The 14149-nt window shown below is 30.4% G+C and overlaps 1 protein-coding gene across 4 annotated transcripts in view; it reads right to left on the bottom strand.

The window, feature by feature from the left end:
• Positions 1 to 12133, bottom strand: part of LOC113398778 (GRAM domain-containing protein 2B-like) — a 63342-nt gene extending 51209 nt beyond the window's left edge. Inside the window, exons 1-4 of one of the 4 annotated variants that reach the window (XM_064216936.1) lie at positions 11914 to 12133; positions 11200 to 11324; positions 10999 to 11095; positions 3369 to 3479 (exon numbers count right to left, since the gene is read on the bottom strand). In XM_064216936.1, coding sequence (XP_064073006.1) covers positions 3369 to 3479; positions 10999 to 11095; positions 11200 to 11324; positions 11914 to 12041 — 461 coding nt within the window. In that variant the 5' untranslated portion in view covers positions 12042 to 12133. Of the gene's footprint in view, positions 1 to 3368; positions 3480 to 6453; positions 6670 to 10998; positions 11096 to 11199; positions 11325 to 11913 lie in introns of those variants that run through there. The other 3 variants (XM_026637667.2, XM_064216938.1, XM_064216940.1) reach the window with 3 other exon arrangements.
• Between the last annotated feature and the right edge of the window lie 2016 nt (positions 12134 to 14149).

Raw genomic sequence — 14149 nt, 5'->3', positions numbered from 1 at the left:
TTCGCGTAAAATAAAAAGAAAAAAGTAAAAGAGATACGAGGATAGACATAATGAATATTTAATTATTAATTAAACTTAAAAATAAGAATCCCATTTTCAATTGAAGGGCTTATAATAACTAATGACTTAATTTTATAATGTTGTTTATAAGAAAGGAAATTAAACACATGTGCCTCAAAAGCCTGTCATTGAACATTATTGGCAGTAGTGACAAATTAGTATCAGGCATTGCCAGCCTGTCTTTCTAAAATAACAAAGCCTTATATATAGTCCGTCAAATATATAGTAGCTTTAAGTAAAATATCCAATGATATATAATTTTTTCTAGAATGTTCTATTTTTTAATTTAATTTTACTAAATGACATTCAAAACGTAGAGCTTCAAATCGACGGAGCATCTATTGAACGATACTTGGCTGTTTCTCCTTTACTAGATGAGATCCGAGATAAAAAAACCACTTCCAATTAGACAGAACTCGCGCAGCACTTTAATTAAAGTCGCCATTTGTAAAACATAGATATATAACATTTTCTATGTTTATAGAAACAAAAGATAGAAAGACGTACGTATAAGAAAGGTTTCGCCACTGAAAAATATTTAAGAAAAAACTAATTTAAATTTCGGTTAATAATTTCACCTTATTAATAATCATCGAGACCTCTGGTGGACAAATACATTTAGATTTATCAATTGAACACTTTGTTTGGGAATGTATCTTTATAATATTTTTGACCATAGAACACGTACTTAGACCTTTTAAGCTACGCAACGAATTTCAATGATTTTTTTCAACAATAAATAGAGTGATTCAAGAGGAAGATGAATTATACATGCATATTTCAGTAGTGGAATACCGAAAATTTTAATTTCCCTAGTCTTAAAAGTAATTTATCTTGTTATATTCGTGCCTCGATCTAATAATTGACTACACAGACCCTCATTGTGTCCGTGTAGTCAAGAATATAATGAGAAAATATATATGCACAAATTGAGAAGGCTCTATTGTAAAAATCTCTTAATATTTCTCTTATCTTACGTTACGTTATCCCAGGTATTTTAAAATAGCTTTCGTAACACTGCGGCTATAAAGCGAGCCAACTTGTTATTCCAGGCCCAAGACGAGACTGCAGTAGATTATATTAGTAGTGATATTTTACTATTCTGTATTGTATATAGTTCCATTACATAAGCTGTCACTTTATGTAAAATATCTTTGATTGCATTTTTTCTCTAATCCTATCATGTTTAACGTGATTGTATTTTTAAAACATATTTTACTTCAAACCTCTAATTTATATCATGGTCATTATAATAATTTCTACATTACAGCCTGCCAACAGCCAGCCAACATTAACAGCCTGTAAATTTCCCACAGCTGGGCTAAGGCCTCCTCTCCTTTTGATGATAAAGTTCAGAGCATATTCCACCACGTTGCTCCAATGCGGGTTGGTGGATACACATGTGGCAGAATTTCGTAGAAATTAGACACATGCAGGATTCCTTACAATGTTTTTCTTTACCGCCGAGCATGAGATGAATTATAAACACAAATCAAGCACATGGAAATTCAGTGGTGCTTGCCTGGGTTTCGTAGTCGTCGGAGGTACTTATTTTATACGCAATAATTCTCTACTATAACTTACTCATTAATATGCTTATTAATATGCTGTAGGTAAACGTTAACGTTATACTCCTGTATAATGAGGATTGTAAAGAGACATTTTGTATATATCTTGAGATTATAGTATAATACAAGTTTTAGAATAGAGCAAATGAGTCGAAATTTTGCAAAACTTGTTTAAGAAAGTAAAGTATGAGCGAAGAAGAAGAGAAGGTTACTCCACGAAGTTGACTAAGTCAATAAAACCCCTGCTACACAAATCCCACAACTGCGTTCCAATGCTGGTCTGGTATAAATATGGTGTAATTACGAGCACATACGACATATGAGGGTTTTCGTCTTTTAATACTTAGCACGAGGTGAATAATAAACACAATTGATATACGTGAAAATTTAATGGTGTATGCCCGCTATTTGAACCCGAAATCCACGTTTTTTATCTACTTAGCCATTTCGGATGAATACATAATATATCCAATTCCCGTTTCGACCAAGCCACAGATACATCTATGAAGTTTAAACGTTGAACTTAACTTAAACTACTTTAGTTTGTTTGTCGAGCAGGTGTTTTCGACAGCTTAGATAACAATCTTCAACATGCCTTCTACTCTCTAAATGAATTAGGTTACTTGAACTTGTTTTCTTTAGTTAGAAATAACTAGTAATTCTACTACGTATTTTCTATATCAATAATAATAATATAAATGTGAAAGAAAGTCCGTCTGTCTGTTACTCTTTCACGGCTAAACCAAAACTAAATTTGATGAAATTTCAAACCCCAAGAACATACATAGGCTACCTATTATTCATTCCTAATGCCTGATGACCGATCCCTGAAACGAGAGCGGAGCCGCCGGCGGCACCTAGTTTACCTATAAAGCCCGAAACGTCCGCCCTAATAACGAATCAACCGTACGCAGTTCCCAAAGGGTTATAGTAAAAACGTTCTACTGAACAACAGGTTTTGACATAAAACCTTTTCATGTACAAACTAAGCTTAGATTTAAAAAAATACGTGACGTATTACGTTACATCGCAATATTGGCTGAAATATTTCAATATCTCCAAATAATAATCTGAGGTAATTACATTATTTCGATAAATGTTTATAATACTATTGTAGGTAATTAATAAGAAAGAACGGGGTAAAATTAATCCATTTCTTCAGTGACACAAATAAATACGTATTACGTAAGTCAATAATGGATTCACACTTTTCTCAAATACAAGCTTGAATCAATGTTTTTTTTAGTAGTTAACACATTAGCGCTGTCAGAAATATTAACCATTCCTTACATCGCCAATGGGCCATAAACTATGGGAACTAAGATTTAAAGTCCCTTGTACCTCTAGTTACATTGGATCACTCACCCTTCAAACCGGAACATAAAATACTAAGATATCCTGATTATTAAAATTATGTGATCAAATATATTACTTGTGAATGTGAACACAACTGTCTTAGTTTTAGCTTTAGTGCTATTATATGATACTCAAATTATGAGTAACTCATACGGTAATCATTGATAGATATAGTTAATGAGATTACATATGATTCATAATGCGATATTAATATAACGCTATATTTTATCGTGATCTTTTATCAACTGAGCCATTATGAGGAGCTATATCGAGTTGTTTTATTGTATTCGTACCTTAGTTAGTAAGTTCGTGTTAAAGTCATTGTTAAATCTACGACGAGATTGTTTGTTGTTGGTACAGTTGAGAATTTAATAAATGACTTACTGTCCCAAGTAAGTCGGTGTAGGTACGCGCAGATGTCTCCGAGAGCGCTCGGCGTCGCTGCCGTCACTCGCCTCTTCGAGGCCGACTGCGCTCCCGGACCCGCCCGCCGACCTACGATTATTAAGGCTTGTGTTAAAATGACTAGTATTTGTAAATGCCAAACAAAACTATAAATTTGGCTATTCAGTCCTGTAGTAACCATATTAAAAGTTTCAAAACCAAAGGTTTTTTTTTAATTATTAGCCAATTATAGATTTAATTCAAGCAAAGCAGCAAGCAAAAAATGTGCTGATTAACATCTTTCCTTGGATAACCAAAACAACACTTTCCAAAAATACTTTTTTTGAAATATAGGATCTTATATCCTCTAGAGGGCGCTGTACTGAATAAAGTGATCACATACATCATAACCAGTGGACGATTAAAATCCTTCTAACGAAAGCTCCTTTTTCGAATAATGATAAATAGTTTCGAAGATATACGGGAATAGATAAGCATACATACTAGCTGACATCATACACCATCCTATTAAATTGAATAATAAATTAAATAGAACTTATTAATCTAATAAAAGATTTTCCAAAGGTTTGAAAATAAAAACACTAGTGGAACACGTCCAGAAGTGAGGATAAAGGAGCAGAGTATTGCAAAAAAAGTAATAATTAATGATTAAATTTTTCAATGATATATATGATGTATATTGATAGAATATTTCTTTTTTTTAAGATCGACAAAATCATAAATAAATGTTGTCACCAATCCAAATTTATGAAAATATCATGAACTCCGTGATCTTTTGTGTAATTTTTTACTCGGGAAAAGATTTAAAAATATAACTGTTCGGAGGAATACGGGATATCTGGTGACCTTGAATCTACATCGTAGTGACTCGTAAAGTATTAGAGAAAGTCATGATTTATTCATTCACGCTTTTATAGTCTGTTCGAACTTCATAATTATTGGAAGTTACCCTATTGTGAAAATTCAGCAAACTTTGGTACCAATAGCGCAATAGCAACTGTTGGAAATATATATTTATATTTAAGTCAAGCTTGAATAAGGCGTTTGTTTTAAAAGAAAAACTTTGTGTGTTTGATTAGCCACACTATCGACTTTCCATTTAGGACAGCTAACTAGTTTGTTTTTATAGCCTTTATATGCAGTCTTATACCATAAAAAGTACTGAATCGGACATTAAATTTTATTAAATATTAATCAGAAGTTTATGTTGCTATCAATTATTGATTTAGAATTGATATAATGATTATTATTATATGTAATCATTAAAAAATAATGTACTAAGTAAGTATAATTTTTCTTTAAATATTGTATTAATCACTTATTTCTGTTCGAAACTATTGGATGTACTGTATTTCCATTAAAAGACAATAATAATTTACTACCTATAAGAATATTTTACTATGAATCGCAAAAGGTAGAGCTCATGTGATAATGGTCAAACGTAATTTACTACTACCCTGTGTGGCCTGTGTATTCTACAGCCCACACAGAGAATAGATATCGTGTAATAATTATCGTTTATACTCTTTATTCTATGTAGGTATATTAACATTGTAAGTCTTAACCAGTATTCTTTTTATTTTATTTAATATTAAGTATATGAAACAGATCAATTTATTTGATCGCATTTATAACCCAGTAATAGTTATTTAATGTATTTAGTAAACAATAATGTAATAGTAAATTGTTTACTTAGTGCAGTAATAAGTGCCAAAAATATAATAGTTGTTTTTTTTTTATTCTAAAAATACGTAACAAATATAGCGTACAGAGTGCAAAAATTGCATGTAAAAAAATATAAACGCAAGATTTAAAAAATATTAAATAACATTGAAGTACGTAAACATGATAGTGATATGATAATATGTTAGATTTTCGTGCACATGCATAATACCTTGGCATTATAAGCTCTCAAAAAGCTGCAAGCAGGAACTAATTGTTGGAACCTAGGTGACCTATGAACTCGACACACGCCATGCCGATTACCTAGAAATAATGCACAAAGCTAAACCTATATCACATAATGCATATCATCAATTATTTTAATTAATAACAAATTCTACATGTATAATTGTTTCTAAATGTTTTTTTTTTGTTACAATGAAAAAAAATTTTTTTTTTTTTAAATGAATGGGAGTCTTTTTGTATAAAAATCTATAATGATATAGTCACTACGTGTTCTCACTCACCGAAATATTCTCTTCAAGCGACTAATGACTTGATATTTTATGTACACTTTAATCACAATAATAAATATCTTCAATTTACTTCAGTTCATCACAACCAACGAGCACTACACGAGGAACCCGACACCATAGCGATAATTGAAAGGTTTATTATTAATGGAACAATAAGCATAGAATTTTATTACATGAAATTAAAATCTAATCGGTGGTACGTGCATGAAGTATGTTAAAATGTTTGTCGTAAACTGTAACGTAGAGAAAAAAGAAACGTTACAACATTACGATGACTTACAAGTTGATTGGATTACACAAAGATAGCTTCAATTTTAATCTTATCACTGTTTCTAAAGATACATTGCTTTTTCTGTTAGTCTATTTATATGCAAAATTAACTGAGATGTATAACATCTATTTAAATAACAATTTTATGACTAAGAAGAGCCATGAACACAAAGTGTAACCATTTATCACAACACAACAGTATGTGGAATTTTTAATATATTATTCAATTATAAATGTATATTTATATATGTAACTTAAGTGCATTTTTATATTTATAACTTAAGCACTGCGTGACCGTGGAACATTTATACCAGTTTTAACTTGACAATAACTTCTCGTCTATATATATTAAATTAGCATTGTGAAAATTTGCAATAAAATTGCAAATGTATTATTAAATAATATACATAAAAACTAAGTAAAAATATATCAAAACACAGCCCTATTCTTTATGACCGACGCAATTTTTCTAACATTAGTTAATTAATGAAAAAATAGGGATGGAAGGACTGACCTCCTTCGTGTATGAATGTTAACAGTACGTACCAATCGATCAAATAATAATGAAAAAAAAAAATCAAGTAAAGACTATTCACTTTTTACAGAAATGAGGTAACACTTGTCTGATTATTACGATATATGTAATTTCGATTATCATTATAACACTTCACTTTCACCTTGACTGATTCGAACTTAATTCAAGTACAAGTGTGATTTATTGAGCAATGTATTCTAAATTACACTTATTATTATTTCTGTTATTTCCTTTTCACCGTACCAATCGCTTCCATACTGTACCGAACCCTAACAACCCGAGGAGCTGTCATCTGGGCTGAATAAATTAAATACGCGAATATATCCTTTATACCAAAGCTTTAAAGCATAAATTTGTTAGTAGCATTTCTCATTCTACGGAAACATGCGCAGTGGTGCATTGCGCATAATATTGATTGCAATCATATGTGTAATGGAAAATGTGGCGGCAATTTCGTCTTCAAATATTATTAACATATGTATTTTATACCGTAAATTCACTTAATTGTCTTCGTTGTTTATGTAGTATGTTATCTCGTAAATATAAAAGCTGATTTAAAAAATATACTAGAAGACAGTCATATTAAACCTTAATTATACTTATTTTTATGTATGTTAACAATTACAGTTAATATTAAAAAATACCCCTAAGCCTAGATGTGTAAAAACGGCAATTTTTATACCTAACCTTTGTAACATAATTTCAATTTATACAGACCCGGGACATGATTCTATTTACTAAACCATCATAGTACCTCGTTAATCGTTTGGGTCATGCTTTTATTTTTAATTAGAAGGAAGATTTTGTATATCTATTGTTTATTTATCTGTAATAAATTGCTTATCTTAAAGTCAAGATGACACAGTTGATAGAAAATTTTGTACGATAAATTCTCATCTTGTTTATTTTTATCGATATTCTGTGTGCACTTTAGATTATTATAACGAGTATTTTTATTGTATTATATTGCACTTTATAATTTATCTCGTGTTCAACAGTGAAGGAAGGAAGGAGAAAACGCTCAAAAATTATGACGCACGTAATCGTTGTCCTCGACACGAGGATATGATATGAGCTTGAAAAACTGTCATGTTTTACTTTTTAAATATAAGCCCGAATGTTTATTGCTATTTAGATATTATTATGAAGTATCAGTCGTACACTTTTTGAATTTATAATAATATGTAAAAAAACTTAAGGCCCGTCTTAATCCAGAGTGGAGGGGCTGCAAAAATCCCGGGCACCACGCATTAGGGGGGCCTCGCCAAGTCAGTAAATAAACGGCAATTAAAAACTTTATTCTCAACCTCTCATTTATTGGGGGAGAGGAGACCGCCAGAACACCCTTGCTTGCTCCCAAGCTTGCACCCAGCACAACAATGTGCTTGAGACGAGACGGAGATCTTCCTATAGATGCGCACAAAAAAAAGTTCATCGAAAGTCGCTAAAAGGAAGTTGACCACACTCAATACTCATAATAAATCAAAATCAGAAAAAAAGGATTTAGAAAAATCTTAAGACTAAAACGCAGTTTTATGTTTCTCTTGTTCTTAACTTTAAGAAAAGAATGTTTTACTAATTCAACGAAACTAGGTTAAATAATTATTAACCTAAATTTATAAATAAACGAACAATCGTCGGTAATCTGTTTAGTTAATCACAATATGGTTTAGTTGTCACGTGTAGCTTTTGTTGTGGCTTCTATCATAAGTGTTGACCATTTTATATTTCTGTGTCATAATCAATTTACATGCATTTCATCGTCATTTCGACTTTTTGGATTCGTATAAAGTAAACGATTTAACGGATTATACTCTGTCCTAACAGTTATTAACCTTTTGACAGTTATCTTAGAACTCTTATGCGGATTGCGTAAAATTAATTTTAAAGTGCGTGTTGAAAATATGTAAACTGCCTAATCTTCTTTAATTGTCTTATTTATGACGTCTTTACATACATTTTAGTAACGTAAATCGTTATGTTTCTTTTTTTAATATGATAATAAAATTGTCTTGCGTCATGAATATAGTTCATTCTATGACACTTAGTGATGTGATCGAATGTATTCGCTGCAAATGAATTTATCGAAAATAATTTATTTATAGATAGGTGAATCATTATAGGTTTTTTTCTACTTAAATATTAATAAAATATACGAATTCATATTTTTTTAATAAAATACACCGTGTAGACGGACCCTACTCTACATATTTCCTTGACTTCAATGTCAATACAACCAAGATCGAAGTCAATATATATTTTTATTCAAGTTGGGTCATAAAATCATGACATAGATTTTAAATTATTTATTCATCACTCACTAAATTATTAAATATATATGTACATCAAAATTATCTATTGTTTTATTATATTATTATACATTACAATTATAAACACGCTAATATTATATAATTATTTAAGGTTATTATTTATCTGACTGTCTCCTTATCAATGTTTCGAATGATTTCCAATGTGATTGCTGTATTGTTACTGTGGTACTACGTAATAGTATAGTAAAGTTCACGATCAGCTCTTCCCAGGTGCGAGTGCCTCTATCGCGGTCCAGTCTCTGCCACATCCCATGTATTGTCCTTTTGATTGCGTTACACGTACGAGTTTATTGAAATACCATGGAAAATAAACGGATAACTTATAACTTAACCTTGTATGAGGAATTCGTGAAATCATTAATTACATATTATATCATCGTTTAGATCCGGGAAAGCGCCTCTGAATTTTCATGTGCTGAATTTATAATTTATCTCGTGCTCGGCGGTGAAACAAACCATCGTGAAGATAACTGCATATTTTGATTAAAATTCTATAACTGTGTCTCTACCAACCTACATAAAAGCATTAAGTGGAGTAACCAGAGTAAGGTGGGGTAAACTCAGAACTTACTCTTTGAAAGGACTTTATCCTCAGCCCAGCAATGGAACAGGCTGTTACTATACTATGTGTTTCTAAATAACTGGCTAAATAACTAGTTCTTCTTGTCGAAGCAATAATACAACAATACCCGAATTAACTAATGACTGATATGCATTTCATGGGTAGGCAAAACGATAATAAGAGATTCTTGAGTCTTTTATCTTTCTGAGAAATTAATAAAAGATTGATGGAACGCATTCATATTGGCGCACCTTATGGGTACGATTGACTCGTATTCCGTGGCGGCCCCCACTATCTCTATTGTACGTATGTTTGGGATATACTAATTAACATTATTATATTTATAGTAAAAAAATATATTCATTTTACTCTAAAATGTATGTTTTACTTATTTTATTCTTTAATGTGATTTCTTTCTTTATAAATTATTTCGATTTCGATGTTTCATATTTACCGATAGTCCGGATAAGACGTTTTTTATAAACTTCTCTTTGAAATAACTCTAAAATGAGCGCTGTCTCTAATAAACTTTACTTCCTTTCGTTCTACAGCGCATGTTTTAAACGCAAAGTCCAAATCAATATACAAGATCAAGTTCATCTACATTCAACGTTTATAAATTGAATATTATTCCGTTCCTGTATCTGAACTGAACGGTCAAGGCTAAGGAAGATCAATACTATCCCAGTATTGCGTATTATAAAGAGATTTTTGTTCTTCCTACATATACTATCATTTCATAAGAATTCTATCTGACATCCGATTTCTATAAACAATGTTTATCATTTAATATTTTTATAAGATAAGTTCGCTGAAGTAAAATATAATGTATTTGAAATTTATTATCTAAGTACGTAATATTTTATCTTTTTAATTATGTAAACTTTAATACTTCTCTTGCCATACATAGGTATTATTTTTATTGTTACGAATGTCATCAAAATATTATTTCCCTATGTGCACAGCCGGACTTATACACATTTCGGTGAACCGTTTGATTTGATTTAATTTTAAGTGGCGATACAGATAATTTTAAAACTTATTGAAAATGCAAAATGTATTTTAAGTGCACCTGCCCCCCCCCCCATACGACTATTTATTGGGAGTTTTTTTTATATACTAAGTAGAGCTTTTATGACCGTAGCTTCGACGGTATCGATTTGAGTCAATATAAAAAAAACAGTTTAGACTGGTTCTGATAAAAAATCATGAGTAACTTTTTCCAATAAAATCAACAATTACTACTTTAGAACACAGTCCTTATTTTGTTTCAATAATTAGGTAATTAGGTTCTCTATAAAGAAATATTTAAAATTTTGTACACTTATCAAACTTTTTCAAAATGACCTTAAATTACTCAATAAAACATTGCCAATAGGTGAAAAATCAACTTATTGGATTAATATTTATATATAACATTACCTAAATAAAATTTAAAACCGTTTTTTAAAATTCGTATTTATTTATATATGCGGCTCGCGCAGTTTTTAATTATTAATGTTATATCGTAGGGTGTTCGTTAATAGTGTTTTCTTATACAAAACAGAAAACATATTTGGAAGTTGGATAAACGAGAAGTATTTAACGTAACACGACATAAAAATTAGGGATAACATAGAGTTAAAAAATTAAGTGTGTGGTAACATTGTAAGATTATCAATGTTATAACTAAGTAACTATACATTAGTACATTTTGATTTAAGTGGCTACTTACGTTATCGATAATGAAGGTATGTTAGCCCTCGCTGCGTGGTCAATAACTTGTAAGGACCGACGTGGCGCGACCATTGTAATATCCAAGAAGCCCAAATCTGTAAAATGTTACCATTTAAATCATATTTGTCGAATAATAGGCCTAGTTAAAATCATAGTTTATTGAAATGTATTAAAATAAAATTTACTGTAATAAATTTACCATTGTCAACGATAGAACATAAGCCGGCATCTGATACTGATCGGCCGCGGCTCCTGAGGTTTGGCTGTTCTTTTCTGAAAAAGCTCCAGTGTCGCGCTACAGATGAGCGAAGCAGGCGGTTGAATCTTGAATAAGAATTAATTTTCATACTTAACCCGTTGAGGTGTAATGTCTATATCGGTATAATTATATTCAGATATAATCTATTCATTTATTTATCCACCTTGTGATTAGGTACTGGATATCGTGTAACTGACAATCTATTATCGAAACCGCTACGTCTCATTGAAAGTTTCTAATTGCATTTGACATGTATTTAAAATAATCTAGCATTACAAAAAAATATGCAAAACAATAACTTTGCTTTAAAATGCAAATGAGCGCATAAACATTGTAGTTTGAAAAGTGCACAGCGGCCTTCACACTAAACCTGTATCGTGGAATCCAAATTGACTTGATATATAGTAAATATAATAATAGAGTAATATAATAATTATTTAACTATAATATTTCTCTATATAATGTATTCCCTAAGCCACGAAAGCTGTAGGTAATATAAAAATGGTATGTACTTTATTGTAAACATAATTTGATCTCGTATTATTTTTTTATTTTTTTTTAATCTGTTATTCCTAGTTATTTTCATTAAACTGCTGAAAAATCCTTGTTGCCTACCTTCTAGCCCAATGATGATGCGAATACTTGTGTTTTTACCTTTTTAATGGTGTATCCGCATTTTCAGAAGAACTTGATGATGTAGAAGTGTCACTACTACTGGAATTTACATGATGGTAAACTTGAAAGGAGGTACTAGCACTTTTGCGAAGATTAGTTTTCGACATTTTTAGCCGTTCATACACGTTTTACCAAGAAACTCACAATCTCGAAATTAATTTACTCTTGTGTAAGCACACACTACAAAATATATTCCGAAACTAAAATTTGATGCTAGGAGGAATATATACTAGTTGAATATAAGTTGTCACTGATTTCTAAAATTAGTTCGTACGCTGAGGCGTAAGCGCGTCCACGTCGAGTTTGAGTCATCAACAATAAGATCAGATTGAAAAATTATCGCATTACGGTTCTTCGAATTAACACCATCAACATAATTTCTTGCAGTTTCATTGAAATACTTATATATTCACGTATAGAAAGATGTAGTGGTGATTATCTGACATCGTTTTCAACGCAACTTATAAACGATGTAGGTAAATAAAACCATGTTTATTTGATCAATTATTTCTAAAATAAATTTCATTTGTCGCGATATATTAACTATATAATCCACTTGTAAAAATAATAAGTGTCGGTTTGTTCAAGCATTTAGCGAAAAAAAAAATTAAATTTTATGCAAGCACTTTTAAATTGTCATTTTACTCTTTAAATGATAACTTACCATTAATTATGTGTAGAACTACGAAGAACCGGCTAAATAACCAAAGGATTTTTTCGTGGTACATTGAAATAAAATAATCTTAATCAATATAATAAAAGTCACGTCAGAGTGAATGATATTACAGATAGGACATAATTAAAACTTAGACGATACTATAATTAGAAGAAATATTGGTTTATTGTAAATTATTTTTTAACTATAACACCAGAAGCTATGTCCTCGTAAGTACTAATTCAAATTACAAAATTCAGGATTATTATTAGACGAGATTAGCGCCGGCGCTACATATGCTTCGAGGTTGAAATTAGCGGCTTATGGTTAGATATAATTAATCATCAATCATTGTTCGATACAATGGAAGTTTCTTCATGTATGGTAATTTAATGTTATTTTAGAAATACAGACGTGAAACGAGCAAATGAGCGCCTGAGTTGTTACAGTCAATGTACCGCCATTCGCCAATCACGAAATCATCCATCATCATTATTCATCATTCTGGGTTCCTTGCTATTCAATCGGCGTGATATCCATCTAAAAAACGAACGCTCAAAATGCTGAAAATATTTTGTATTCTTAAGTTTTGTCTTAACTTAAACGCGGTGAAGCGAATAGACCGATTCCAGAAATCGATATCGTCATTTCTTCTTGAAATTGCGTAGATTTTATACAAAATCTAATAATTATTTTACAAAGATAATTTGTCTCATTATATTCAATATTTTATAAATATAAAAATTTAATATTTATATTTAATATTGAGCTTTCGAAATTGATGGTAGATTTTTAAGTCATAAAATATCGAACACAGCTCGTATATAAATAAAACAAATTATGACTTCTTAATTTTTATTTAAAAATAAACAATACCTGTACTTGTTAATAAAATCTTAGTATATAATACAAAAGGGAAGTTCTTAATATAATTTAAAGATTACCTAACTACATAATAATTTGGATCTTCATTCTTATAACTAACAATTTTAATAGAATAAAAACATTTATTACATCAAAAAAGGAATAAAAGTGGTCTATTTCGACATATATATTTTTATTATATTTTGTTTTTTTTTTTTTTATGTTGTATTTGAGATGACAATATGATGTTTTAGAACCATTTGTTATAATCATTAATAAAAAATGCCCTTCAGCATAGTTTACATCATTGTAATTCGATTTGCAAAAACGATGAGTTTCAAATCAGTCAAGGTTTTCTTAACAGAAGAAAATTATATATTATTAGTTTCTTCGTATAGCCCGTATTCATGAAACAATTAAAATGGCTGCATAATGATTATGTCCCTTCTCAACTCATACTGCATATAAATAAATCATTCTGACGTCATAATGTCATGACAGCTATTAGGAGTATATTTAAGCGGTTTGCAAAACAAACACATTTTTTTTTTGCCAACCGTACGAGCTACGAGCTATTAATTTGTGATATTTTTTTCTTTTACCATGGACTGTACGAATTTGACACGCTTATGTTGTATGATTGAGCTAAGAAAATTTGCACAAATCCTAAAATTCCAGATATCATTTTCGTACATT

This window comes from Vanessa tameamea, chromosome 14, assembly GCF_037043105.1.
Source record: "Vanessa tameamea isolate UH-Manoa-2023 chromosome 14, ilVanTame1 primary haplotype, whole genome shotgun sequence".
Lineage (NCBI taxonomy): Eukaryota > Metazoa > Arthropoda > Insecta > Lepidoptera > Nymphalidae > Vanessa > Vanessa tameamea.
Note: the sequence above shows the minus strand (reverse complement) of the source record. Positions and strands in the feature narration are given on the sequence as shown.